The 13860-nt window shown below is 45.2% G+C and overlaps 1 protein-coding gene across 2 annotated transcripts in view; it reads left to right on the top strand.

The window, feature by feature from the left end:
• The window catches only part of LOC109889867 (bone morphogenetic protein receptor type-1A), a 66773-nt gene that overhangs the window by 48914 nt on the left and 3999 nt on the right, over nt 1–13860 (top strand). For both annotated transcript variants that reach the window (XM_020481643.2, XM_020481644.2), the window contains exons 4-12: nt 9932–10091; nt 10494–10596; nt 10799–10898; nt 11032–11128; nt 11418–11556; nt 12218–12410; nt 12675–12972; nt 13250–13425; nt 13637–13767. In XM_020481643.2, coding sequence (XP_020337232.1) covers nt 9932–10091; nt 10494–10596; nt 10799–10898; nt 11032–11128; nt 11418–11556; nt 12218–12410; nt 12675–12972; nt 13250–13425; nt 13637–13767 — 1397 coding nt within the window. The remainder of the gene's footprint in view (nt 1–9931; nt 10092–10493; nt 10597–10798; nt 10899–11031; nt 11129–11417; nt 11557–12217; nt 12411–12674; nt 12973–13249; nt 13426–13636; nt 13768–13860) is intronic.

Raw genomic sequence — 13860 nt, 5'->3', positions numbered from 1 at the left:
AATATCAAAACAAACTCTGAACCAATTACATTAATTTGGGGACAGGTCGAAAAGCATTAAACCTTTATGGCAATTTAGCTAGTTAGCTTAAACTTGCTGGCTAATTTGTCCTATTTAGCTAGCTTGCTGTTTGCTAGTAAATTTGTCCAGGGATATAAAATTGAGTTGTTATTTTACCTGAAATGCACAAGGTCCTCTACTCCGACAATATATCCACACATAAAACGGTCAACCGAATTGTTTCTAGTCATCTCTCCTCCCATGCTTTTTCATCTTTGAACTTGTATGGTGATTGGCATCAAAACTTTCATAGTATTACCACAATGACCAGCAACACAGTTCGTCTTTCAATCGCCCATGTGGGTATAATCAATGAGGAGATGGCACGAGAGGCAGGACTTGCAGCGCGATCTGCGTCAGAAATAGAAAGGACTTCTATTTTAACCCTTGGTGACGCTCGCGAGCAGTGTGGGTGCAATAATTGAATAACATAGATTTCTAAACTTATTTTGAAACGCTAGCGCACATGACGCGAGCGGTGTAGTCAGGGTATAAGCCTACTAATTACGACATTACTTATCCATTTCGCAAACATTTTGCTACACCCGCACATAACATCTGCTAAACATGTATGTGACGAATAAAATGTTTTTTAATCCAATTTGATTGAATGATGATCATAATAACAACAATAAGGAGATTGAGGAAAGAGGGTTATTAGAAATATAATTTGTATGACCATTTTGAAAATTTTAACAAAATTAAATAAATTATAAAAAAGAGTGTAAAGCATTTATTACTTAATAGCAAAGATTAAAAACAGCTGAATTTGGGAAATTGCTGCATGAGGATTGGTGCTCATGGAATCCGTAGGCTATCAACCAAGCAGACAACAGAGGCAGGATCTGTCTTATTTCTGTAGATATGCAGTGCCTCCAGAAAGTGTTCAAGACCTTGACTTTTTCCACATTTTGTTACGTTACAGCCTTACCCTAAAATGTATTTAAAAAACAATATCCTCAGAATTCTACACACTAACTTAAATGACAAAGCGAAATCAGGTTTGCAAATATTTTCAAAACAGGAATGCCTTATGAGACTCGAGACCAAGAACCAGATGGTCACTCTGACAGAGCTCTAGACTTCCTCTGTGGAGATGGAAGAACCTTCCAGAAGGACAATCATCTCTGCAGCACTCCACCAATCAGGCCTGTATGGTAGAGTGGCCAGACGGAACCCACTCCTCATTAAAAGGCACATGACAGCTCGATTGGAGTTTGCGAAAAGGCCCCTAAAGGACTCTGACCATGAGAAACAAGATTCTCTAATCTGACTAAGAATAAACTCTTCGGCCTGATTGCCAAACCTCACATCTGGAAGAAACCTGGCACCATTACTATGTTGAAGCATGGTGGTGGCAGTGTCATGCTGTGGCAATGTTTTTCAGCAGCAGGGATGACTAGTCAGAATCGAGAGAAAGATGAGTGGAGTAAAATACAGAGATCCTTGATGAAACCTGCTCCAGAGCGCTCAAGACCTCGGACTGGGGCGAAGGTTCACCTTCCAACAGGACAACGACCTTAAGCACACAGCCAAGACAATGCAGGAGTGGCTTCGGGATAAGTCTGAATGTCCTTGAGTGGCCCAGCCAGAGCTTGGACTTGAACCCAATCAAACATCTCTGGAGAGACCTGAAAATAGATGTGCAGCAATGCTCCCCATCCAACCTGACAGAGAGCTTGAGAGGCTCTGCAGAGAAGAATGGGAGAAGCTCCCCAAATACAGGTGTGCCATCTTACCCAAAAAGATTTGATGCTGTAATTGCTGCCAAAGGTGCTTCAACAAAGTACTGAGTAAAGGGTCTCAATACTTATGTAAATGTAATTTCAGTATTTTAATAAATTAGCAAACATTTCTAAACTGTTTTTGCTTTGTAATTGTGTGTAGAATTGAGGGGGAAAAAACTGTTCAATCCATTTTAGAATAAGGCTGTAACATAGCAATGTGGAAAAAGTCAAGGGGTCTGAATACTTTACTAATGCAATGTGTGTGTATATGGAGGATTTTACAACATTTTAAGTTAGTCTATTGATTATAGACCTAATTAAGTTGGTTTCCTCTCGACTCACTTTTCTTTTTGTCTCCTATCTCTGCTGCTGCCCCCGTTGCATTGTTCTCAACACCAAGATGCTGGTTAACTTTGCTATTATGCACAAAGCAACATGGCCTAGTAAAAGGCACCAATTCAACAGCGCAATAATGTGTTTCAGAACCGTGGACAGCGACCACTATCCAACTCAGGAGTCTTTGTTATAAAATAATCATATTTTTATTAGTGTTGCACTGTTCCTACATAATATAAACATATGCAATTTCAGTAGCACATGTCTTAGAGTGATGCACTGTGCCATTCGAACGTCCTCCACAATGGATCAGTCGACTCACAGGCGCTAATCAGACAGGTGTCTTGTACACCATTAATTTATTTATATATATTTTTTGCTACTGCTTGACTAAAGAAATCTCGGACGATCAACAGCCTATCAACCAGTCGACTAAATGTGGTCAGCCCTAACATGATACCAACACTTTCTCAGTAAAGCATACTAACCAGAAGTCCACTGGCAGGCTCTGATAATAAGATGATCTGCATCGCGAGCAAATACGTCTCTGGGCCGTTGGCTTACAGCTGTAAGGCATCGAGTTCCTGACATCTATTACCACTTGCGGTAATAGTTCGAATTCCCCATGGGGTGCAAAAAAAATGATATTTGGAACGTGGACTCACATTTATTGCAATATTGTTTTGGGGAGAAACGTGCAATCATCACCTTGAAAATTAAGATTAGGGGCTCAATTCAATCCAACCCGCATTGCAGTATTTACACTAGCTCTTTTTCCAATTGTCAAATGAATTTACAGATTGGTCTTGGGTGCTTTATAAAAACCTACAATTACTACCAGGGCAAACCCCTCTGAGGTATGCTCATGTTTCAGAATTAGGGGTGTGTGGGCACGTGACGAATATTGTAAATACAGGATTTGAAATATTTACTTTCAATTTGATCTCCGTTACGAAGGGGGACACCAAGACAAAATAAGAAGTTTTGAAACACTCCATCTATTGCATATGGAGGACGGGCATGATAAATGTTGTTCAACTAAATTAGCATAAATATTTATTTCTGCTTTTGTTTAAGCAAGGCCCTTATGTGACCCACAGTCCCCCATCCCCCACTATGGAGAGATCAGTATTTTAAGCCATTGTAATGGCCGTGATGGAATGCATTAGCTGGTGATGCAATGCCTTTTGAAATGCATGACCTAAGTAAGCTACCTAGTTAAATATTAGTAACAAAACCTCCATGTGGTCCTAACAGGATAATATGGCAATGACATTGAACTTTTGCATATATGCTAATTAGGGAACCAAGCACCATAGGTACAACTCATTCCTTTCTCTCAATATCAAGGTTACCGTGATGTGCAGAAACACCCATTTCCCACTTGGGAAATGCCCTGTTCGCAATGAGATTAGATGTTGAATATTGTGATGTTCCGATGATATTGCCTCATTTTGCCTTGTGTCGTGAGAGATCATGCTATGTGAGTGAACGATGTATGGAAGAGACACTGAATACGCTCTGATCACAGCACAATTTAGTCACCAAGATCGTTTTCTTCTATGTACCGGGCACACGCAGGCCTCAAGTATAACGCTGGTTTTACCCGGACATGTTTGATGCCGGGAGGATATGGATCTTAATGGGCTGGGGCCTCATAAAAGGGCCTCCCTCTAGCTGCTCCTACTGTTGCTCTCATACTGCCTGCCCGGCGGGGCCTCCACAGTGAACCAACCAGCAGCCATAAAGCCAACCAGGGCCATAAAGACTGAGCTCTCAGGCTCGTAAAAGGTCACCTTTAACTAGCCAATGAGATGTGAAGGCAAATATCAGGATCTGATTACTCTAAAAGCAGAGCTTTTTAGTACTCCGTCACACACACCCACACGCAGGCTGATAAGAGGAAGGCAAGGCCGGTCCAAGTCTTAGGGATGATTAAATCAGAGCGTCGCTCTCTGAGACTGGTTGGGACCCTGTTTTGTTATCAAAGAGCCCATGCTATTGTTTTGATTAGTCTCCGTTAACTCTGGGTCTCCCATGTCTACCTTGTACCAGGCATACTGTACAGTGAAACAGTGCCTCTGTACCCAGGCAGGGCCAGGTTAGCCTCTCTCCTTCCTTCCCGCCAGCAGCTCAGTCATTGATGCCCCCCCCCCCCCCTCACTACAGGAAGCTGTTGAAGTGATTGTTGGCACTCTGGGTTCCTTTTTTCACGTGAACCATTTCCTCTATAATACTGTCAGTCGTTACAGGGCAAAAAATACTCCAAACATTCATTGTTCTCCGGAAATAATTCAATCCCACGAGAGGTTTTTCTCTATCGCTTTTTTTCTTTCTTTTTTTTCTCCCCTGCTGCGCTTGCTGATTAGTAAGGGAGTGTGGGGCCTGGGCCTGGCATATGCCAAGCGTTATGTGGAGAGGGGGCAGGGACAGAGGTGCCCACTGGGCAAGAGGCTGCCAGAGTGGCTGTATAAGGGGCCTGCTGTGCTAGCTCATGAATGCTCTTTTCACACTCACTTTTTTTGCTCCTGAAGTGTCAACAAACCAATTAGAATTCCACTTTTGTCTCACCAAGGGGAAAAGGCATGTTTTATAGGTCTAGTTTTTTTAATTTGCTGTTGTTTTCCATGTGTGAGGAGTTTTAATTAGCGTGAGGCTGTTGCAGCTTGTTAAATACCTATTTCAAGGTATTTAACTGTTGCCAGGTAACCGAGGTTGTTGAATGAACTCCTCAGGAAATTCTCCAATAACATTCAAAGGAACACACACTGGGTTTTTTTCTCTTGTTGTCCTACATCTTGGGCAAAAGCCTTGTAGTGAATCACTGTCTAAGATGAACAGAATGTATTGGATTTGTGCTGTGGTGAAGAGGTTCCAGTAACACTACCTGCGAGGAGGAGATTTGGTAACAGCCGATGTCACTTTTCTATTGTCATCACAAACCAGAGGAACAACGCAAGAAGTATAAATATCTTCTCTGTATACTGTCCTTTGCCACTGGGAAAGTGGTGATGGAGCTGAAAGGGGGAGCCATCGAAGTCTCTGGGTTCATTTGTAAGGTTTACAGTGGGGGTCCGAAATGATTGACACCCTTGATAAAGATGAGCAAAAATCATTTTTAATATTAGTACTATATTGTATTCTCCAAAAAGTGGAAAATGTATATTATTTTATATGAATATAATTGCTCAGAGAAATAGATTTTTGTCTAACAAGTACTACTTTTCCCCCCCTCAAAGGTAGGGGTAAAAATTATAAACAACCCTGTTTTCAATACATCACCAACGAGCTCGATTTTCCAAAAAAATGTAAACGCCTGGAGTTTGCTAAATGTCATTGTATTGGAACCGGCACTTTGGTCAGATGACATGAAAATAGAGGTATTTGACCACACACACCAGTGTTGGGTCTGGTGTTGAAATGAGAACGCATAAGCAGAAAATAACCCCACGCCTACTGTAAAATATGGTGGTGGCTCTTTGATGGTTTGGGGCTATTTCTTTTCCACTGGTCCTGGGGCCCTTAAGGTCAATGGCATAATGAACTTTACCCACTACCAGGACATTTTTTGCCAAAAACCTGGTTGCCATTACCAGGAGGCTGAAACTTGGCCACAGGTGGATCTTCTAGCAAGACCTCAGGCACACATCAAATCCACAAAGAAATTGTTAATTGGGCACAAAATCTAAATTTTGCAATGGCCATCTGTCTCCAGACAAAACCCATTGAATTGAAGTGGGCAGTCCATAAACGCAGACATGATTTTTATTTATCTATTTAACCCTTATTTATCGAGGCAAGTCAGTTAAGAGCAAATTCTTATTTACAATGACTGCCTACATATCAAGGATCTGGAAAGATTCTGTATGAAGGAATGGTCTAAGATCCCTCCCAATGGGTTCTCCAACTCAGAAAACATTTTAGAAAAAGGCTCTGCTGTTATTGTCATTGAAAACAGGGGTGCCAAACACGTGGAGCCCTACCTTTTTTGAGAATGTTTTACAACTTGTTAAACAAATCTTTCTCTGAGGAATTGTATTAGTATAAATTATTTTTTTGAGAATACAATATATCTTTATCAAGGATGTATATACTTGTCAGCTAATACCTCCAAACTTCTCATTTACTTGTCGACTCACCCACTTCAAGAGTTGTAATTTCAGGTAGCCTTCTCTCCCCGTCCAGATCCCCCCCCCCCCCCCCCCCCCCCCAAGGTCAGAGAGGAAGATTGATCGTCTCTGGGGTTTGTTGCTGTGAACTGATCTCTCTTTCTCTCTCTACCTTGCTCTCTCATTTTCTTCTCACTTCTTCACACACACACACACACTTACTCAATTTCGCCTGAGACTTTAGGAGAGGGCAGGTTTCAGTGACTGTGTTTGTATGCAGATATACGACTCCCCTCACCTCCACAGTGTGTCCTGTTAGAAGAACAACCAGTTCAGAACACTGTTTATCTCATGTCGCTGCACTCTTATGGCTGGCTCTGACAAAAACAGGCTCTGCTGCTGTCCCTTTAAGAGCACTGCATTCCATTGCCAGTAGATGGGTTGGCTCGTTAGCATTGGAGTGTGCTGGCCCTTTAAGAGTGCAACATGTGGCTGACTGGAGATGGAGAGGCTCATTACTGGGGGTGCTCTGCCAGACCTCAGACTCCGCCGTGACTGGCGGCAGAATTAAGCACACATGTGGAGGCAGAGAGCACCAGCAGCCATTTCCAGCCCCACTGACAGCCGCTGCTCCCCATCAATCACAGCCCCCAGCCAATCACAGGCCTCCTAGTAGAGGGGAAGAGAGGTACTCTGTGTCTTCACTAGCGAGATCCAGCCAAATAGAAACAAAAAGGGCCTTGAGGCTCTTTGGGGGTTTGATGGTGAACTTTAAGTCTTGTATTGTCAACATGGCTTTCTCTGTAGACTCCAGTGGGAGAGAGGCCTCAGAAGTCCTCCGCTCCCAGTCACTACAGTAAAAACGTGTCCCGAGTTTTATGTGCTTACTCAGGGACTATAAAGAGGCTTTCATCACCTCATCAAAGCATCCGGGAGCCTCCTGAATCCCTTTCCACATCCCTCAAACATGACTCAAGCCAGTCGAGACCGAGCACAGCTCCCAGAGGGAGAGCGAAGGAGCGGAGAGAGAGAGAGAAGGAGTGTGGGAGGGAGAAAGAGAGCCATCTACCCTCAGCTCTCTGGTTTCTATTTGGGGCTTGGCCCGTTTGATCTGGTTCCAGTCTGCTGTGTGTTTATAAGTTTCCACACTGCCTCCCAACACTGCTCTGTGCCAATCTGACTTCGCCAGGGGACAGCCCAGCTCAAACTGGGCCCTGGGCCATGCCACCACTTAAGTATAGTTTATTAGTGCAACAATTTCAGATATTATTCTGATAATCTCCTGTGTGTAATATCAACGGCAAGAGGTCTAGACTATCTGCCTCCTTTTAGGAGCTTTATTTCTTTGGATCTTGTGTGTGTGTGACGCATGTAGAGTAAAGAGACTGAGTTTATCTCCCCCCCACCCAGGAGGATGTTGGTCTAAGTGTTTGGTTGGAACTCTGGAGTCCTGTAATCGGTGTGTTCTTTTCCTCTTCACTGGTAGAAGGCGGACATCAAAAGCCCCGGGTTTCACAGCTTCTGAGACCGGCTCTGCTATCTCACACGAGAACTGCTCGGGACTCTTTTTTTCCTTTCAGGGTGTTGCCGTCAGTTCCGCCACCGATAACTCCTGCCACCCTTGTTTGTACAACAGATTAGGGTTTGTTCTATGCCCCGAGGACCCCAGCTCAAGCATACGGCTATGATCTCACAACCCCCCGCCACAGTGATTTCTCTCTGCTCTGGTGATATGACCTTAGTGTTGACCACATTAAGGATTGTAGTGAGTCACTTGCCTGGTTGTCTTAAAATATTACTGAAGAGTTCTGGTCTGCTTTGCTTTAGTTGTTATACAGAGGCCTAACAGTTGCTTTTAATTTGATACAGTTATGTTTTTCAATGATAGCTTTTGATTCTAAAGGATCCCAAAACTAAGACTGGCACACTTTTGTCTGTCACCCTGTGGGGTTCAATCGTTTTGGCTGAAGTACAACACTAAAAGTGAAGCGTTCGTAGAAGTAGTGGTCCTGGTCGACTGTTAGGCTGTCTGACGTCAGTAAGCCGGTGAGTCTAAGTACATGATCAGCGTACAAATAAACTGTAAAAAAGGAGCCGAAGCCCAACAGGAGCTCCTTTATCTCTCGGGCTCTCCTTTTAAATGGTCATTTACCAGTAAAATTACTCTGAGAATGCAGCCTGAATCTAGAGCCACCAGGGCACTCAGTTGTAAAAGGAAAGAGAGAAGTTGAGGAAAACAAGAACAGCAACCCTGAAGCCAGTAATGGGGTCTCGGGAAGGAATGCGGAGCTGGAGACAAGCAGCCGGGAGAGGGAAGAGGGAAAAAAGGGTGCCGTTCTGCTGCTGAGACGTTTCAAAGTGTAGGTTTGCAGGTGATTGGCTCTCTGCAGACATGTCTGAACTGGAGCAGGCTCGAGTCGCGTCATGCTCCAGAGGAAGTGCCGAAGCCGCGCCGAGCGCTGCACACAGACATCACTTTGTGCTTTATGCTCACGACTCACAGGAGCCCCACAGCCCAGGTCCACTCTCCTGAGGGAAGGGGGGGGGGCAGCAGACTGAGAGGGGGAGGGGAAGAGAAAGGAGGGGCTCGGACGAGGTATAAGTCAAGAAGAGAAGGATATGGAACAAGGAGGACAATGGAGGAACAACAGACAGGAGAAGCAAAAAGATTGTACAAAAAGAAGCGGGCAAGAGGAGGACTGATAAGGAAAGTGGGTCAGGGCATTGCAATGGGAGAGGAAAAGAGATCAGGAGAAAGGGCATGAGAAGAGGTGGAGGGAGTACCAGACAGTAACGTGAGGATAGGAGTAGTCACACAGTGAGCTCATACTCAACATTTTAATGCAGCATTAGGGACTTAACGTATGTTAGTGTGCCTCTCTGTAAAATGTCCTCTTCCTGGCTTTGTATCCATGGTGCCATGTATCTAGTCTTAATGGCTCTGACTGGCTCCTTAAGATGTCAGTAGATTTGTTGCCAAGGCCCCTTTTTTAGGTGCGGTTAAAACAGAGTCCTGGCAGTGCCCCCTCGGCTAGTTTAACCAGCGTAAACTGATTTTAGCAGTGAACATTTGCTGTGTACTAAACCTTGCCATTATAAAGAACCACAACATAATGGCCTGCATGAATATTAGGTTTTTCCTCCATTAAAACCATGCCGTTGTTTTCAATTTCATATGTAACTGCAATCAGATTGACAACAGTGATAATGTAGCGAACAACAGATGTTGGCTTGGCCCGCCAGTATTCTGCTCTGCTTACGCTCATGCATGTGATGGCTCTAACTGGACACTACCACAGAGTATAAATAGCCCTCTGGCCATATATGGATCAGACTTATCACATGCGCACACAATTAGGAGCGGACCCCTCTCATATAAAAACAAATAGAGGGGAGGGGAGGGGGGGGGGCAGCAGATAAATCAAACCCACCATAGGACAGTTGTGTTTACTATGAATATATAGCCTAGTATTTGACTACTCTAACTCTTCAAACCAGATGTTGTGTTAGGCGGGGGAATGAAAATGTTACACAATGTGTTTATGTTCTGTATTTCTGGCAACAGTGACGTGTGCAGTGAAAACCTGTGTTTTTGCGACGGCAGACAGTGTCTCCCAGATGGAGGGAAAAAAGGATGGATTGTGACATTTTCACTGTCATTATACAACGAAACCACCCCCTCTCTCTCTGTCCATCCAGCTGGTCAGAATCCAGACCACATGCTCCACGGCACCGGGCACAAGCATGAGTCCAGGAAGCCTGGGGACGACACCACGGTGGCCCCAGAGGACGCCGCCCGCTTTCTGAGCTGCTACTGCTCGGGTTACTGTCCAGAGGACCACAAAAATAACACCTGCGAGTGAGTAACCAACCAAAGGCCAAATTCTTAATTGATATGTTTGTTCCAACTCTGACTTTTGGGTCTGTGATGAATGTCAACTCTGACTTAACTCCTCGATCTCAGCGTCATTGCCTTTTGGTACACCAGAAGTACATAATATCCAATGGAACGATTTGTTTGCCTCGCTGCGTTGCAGTGTCGTTCAGTGTGGTGCGTACGTTGGATTTATTGAACGTACGCGTCAAACTGTATGCGTAAACGACTTGACAGAAATGGTAGCAGAGGGTGAATGTTGAACTTTTGTTACAAACACATCCAGATGATGCTGTGTACCATTTTGTGCAATGACTCTGAAGGTGTGATCGAGGCGTAAGTGTGTTTGGGAACTGTACTCATTGAATAATACATTTTTTATTGCAGGACGAATGGCCAATGTTTTGCCATCATAGAGGAGGATGAGAACGGAGAAGCTATTCTGACCTCTGGCTGCATGAAGTATGAAGGCTCACATTTTCAATGCAAGGTAAGCGTGTGTTGTGGTCTGTATGGAAGGGGGCAGGACCGTGACACAGGGGTGTCAATTATATGTTGTAACATGTTCTAGTATTGTTATTATACGTGTGTATATAGCTATTATTCATATTTGAGTTATTGTTTGAATAACCCCTGTTGAATTGAGTGCCACAACAACAACAAAAAACATGGTTTCATTGAATTATTTTCAGGATTCGCCCAGGGCTCAGACAAGGCGAACGATCGAATGCTGCGGGACGGACTTCTGTAATCGGGACCTGCAGCCCACATTACCTCCCCCAATGGACACTGGTGAGGCTTAGGGCCAACAATGTTACTCTACTGCTGGTGTTCCTCTGTATAGTGGCCCCAGAAGAGTATTCTTGTGGTGGTATGTCAGGGTCTGATACTCAATTTCGTGACTCAGACTCGTGGTGTTTTGCAGGTTCCTACTTTGGCAGTGCCCACTGGCTGGCGTTCCTTATATCAATGACCGTATGCTGCTGCACTCTCATCTGCATCACAGTAGTCTGTTACTACAGGTAGGACTACTCCAGAGAAAAGCTGACACAAAGCGAGATTCCAACTTGATTTCCATATGTGTATGGGAATTGAGTCCTGGTTAACTTAACTTGTGGGAGAATATTAGTCAGTCACATGTTGGTGTCAGTTAGCATTTCTATGAATACTTTCATGGGTTTGTGACTAAGTTGGACTGTTTTCGACTGTTTGGGGATAAAGGCAGATTGTTGCGACAGTACTGCGCTTGACATTCATCTATTGTGGCTTTAGCATGTGTGCCCTGTACTGATCTGTATGTGTTCCTGTCAGGTACAAGTGGCAGACGGAGCGGCAGCAGTACCACCGGGAGCTGGAGCAGGACGAGGCCTTCATCCCTGTGGGAGAGTCTCTCAAAGACCTCATCAACCAGTGCCAGTCTTCTGGCAGTGGCTCTGGGCTCCCCCTGCTGGTAAGGACCCCTCACTGCACAGGGAGGGGCTTTGGAGCATGTGACCTGGGTGAAAAGCCTTTAGCTATGGTTACATAATAGGTGACTCAAAATATGACTTCTGCTTTCCAGGAAAGAGTAACAGCGGTTATGTGTGTGTCTTTGTCCATAGGGAGGTTATATTAGGTTAAGTGAATTTGTAAATTATAAACTGGATGGTTCGGGCACTGAATGCTGATTGGCTGACAGTCCTATACCACTGGTATGACAACATATTTTTACTGCTCTCATTACATTGGTAAGCAGTTTATAATAGCAATAAGGCACCTCTGTGGGTTTGTGGTATATGGCCAGTATACCACGGCTAAGGGCTGTATCCAGACACTCCGCGTTGCGTCGTGCTAACAACAGCTCTTAGCCATAGTATATTGGCCATATACCCTCGGGACTTATTGCTTAAGTATAACATCATGGGCCTTACAAAGCAAAACGTGCATATCTGGCTTGCAACAGCGAATACCGCCTTGCAACAGCGAATACCGCCTTGCAACAGCGAATACCGCCTTGCAACAGGGAATACCGAATTAACAAATGGTAAAGGTTGTAGTAGGTATGATCTGTGGTAAGCTACTGTTGATCTGATATGAATGCTCAGTGCCTCTCTCCCTGATGTGTCTTGTAGGTGCAGCGCACCATTGCCAAGCAGATCCAGATGGTGCGTCAGATCGGCAAGGGGCGCTACGGCGAGGTGTGGCTGGGCCGCTGGCGGGGAGAGAAGGTGGCCGTCAAGGTGTTCTTCACCCGGGAGGAGGCCAGCTGGTTCAGAGAGACCGAGATCTACCAGACAGTCCTCATGAGGCACGAGAACATACTGGGTAAGTGCCGTTCCTACCACTCGCATGTAGCAAAGACGACAGCTATCTCTGCCTCCATCTAAGCCATATACTGCCGTTTTCTTTCTAAATTGATCTAAATTAGTCTCAATCTAAGTGTAATGTAGAGAGCCTTGATTGACTGTTATCTTAGCTCTACATTTGCCCTTGTACATACATGGCTGAGGTCAACAGTCATGTATCAGGGAAAGGCCTACATCTCACTGCAGCACTAAACACCTCTCACCTCTCTTTTCACGTCTGCAGGTTTCATAGCGGCAGACATCAAGGGTACCGGGGCCTTCACCCAGCTCTTCCTCATCACAGACTACCACGAGAACGGCTCTCTGTACGACTACCTGAGGTTCACCACGCTGGACACCCAGAGCCTGCTGCGACTGGCCTACTCCGCCGCCTGCGGCCTGTGTCACCTCCACACGGAGATCTACGGCACCCAGGGTAAGCCGGCCATCGCCCACCGAGACCTGAAGAGCAAGAACATCCTGATGAAGAAGAACGGCACCTGCTGCATCGCTGACCTGGGCCTGGCCGTGAAGTTCAACAGGTAGGATGCTGCTCAGCAATGGAGATTTTAATCAAGGTTCTATTTATTAGCCACCAAAAGAAAGAAAACTGACAGATCGGGAGGGGGAGTAGCTGAGCTTATCCGATGAGCAGCAATCATTTTGTGTTATAAAACGCTTTTGCTACGGTGTGCCCTAATGTACACAACCCATGTTTTCACATATGGCCGTTCCTCTGAAGAGTTCTGAACTGTGGTTTCTGGAGCGCCATTGACCATTTCCCTGTAGATTATTCTGAATTCCCGTTCTTGTCCTCAGTGATACCAACGAGGTAGACGTCCCTCTGAGTACACGGGTGGGGACTCGGAGGTACATGGCCCCAGAGGTGCTGGCCGAGACCCTGAACAAGAACCACTTCCAGGCCTACATCATGGCTGATATATATAGCTACGGTCTCGTCATCTGGGAGATTGCCCGCCGCTGTATAACAGGAGGTACGGACACACATAGACGCTTACACACACATTATAGTTCTGAATCTACAGGCATACCGGTATTTGTGTACACGTTGATACTGGCAATCCAGACCAGTCACTACGAAAACAGTAATGGGCTTAAGATTTCAACTGGTTATGAAAAGCACTACACACGGTATTGTTGAACCAGTGTTCTGTCGCACACCGTTATCTCTCTCATCTCTCTCAGGTATAGTGGAGGATCATCAGCTGCCATACTATGAGATGGTGCCGTCAGACCCGTCCTTCGAGGACATGCTGGAGGTGGTGTGTGTAAAAGGGCTGCGGCCCACCGTGTCCAACAGGTGGAACGGTGACGAGGTGAGTCTGAGAGTGGAGCTAGCCACGAATGTCAACACCATCGTCACTGCAGAGACATGATTTATCAGGGGAATATTGTTTTGATTGCACGTA

This window comes from Oncorhynchus kisutch, linkage group LG4 (genome assembly GCF_002021735.2).
Source record: "Oncorhynchus kisutch isolate 150728-3 linkage group LG4, Okis_V2, whole genome shotgun sequence".
Taxonomy (NCBI): Eukaryota; Metazoa; Chordata; class Actinopteri; order Salmoniformes; family Salmonidae; genus Oncorhynchus; species Oncorhynchus kisutch.
This window is presented reverse-complemented; position numbering and strand designations above follow the sequence as displayed.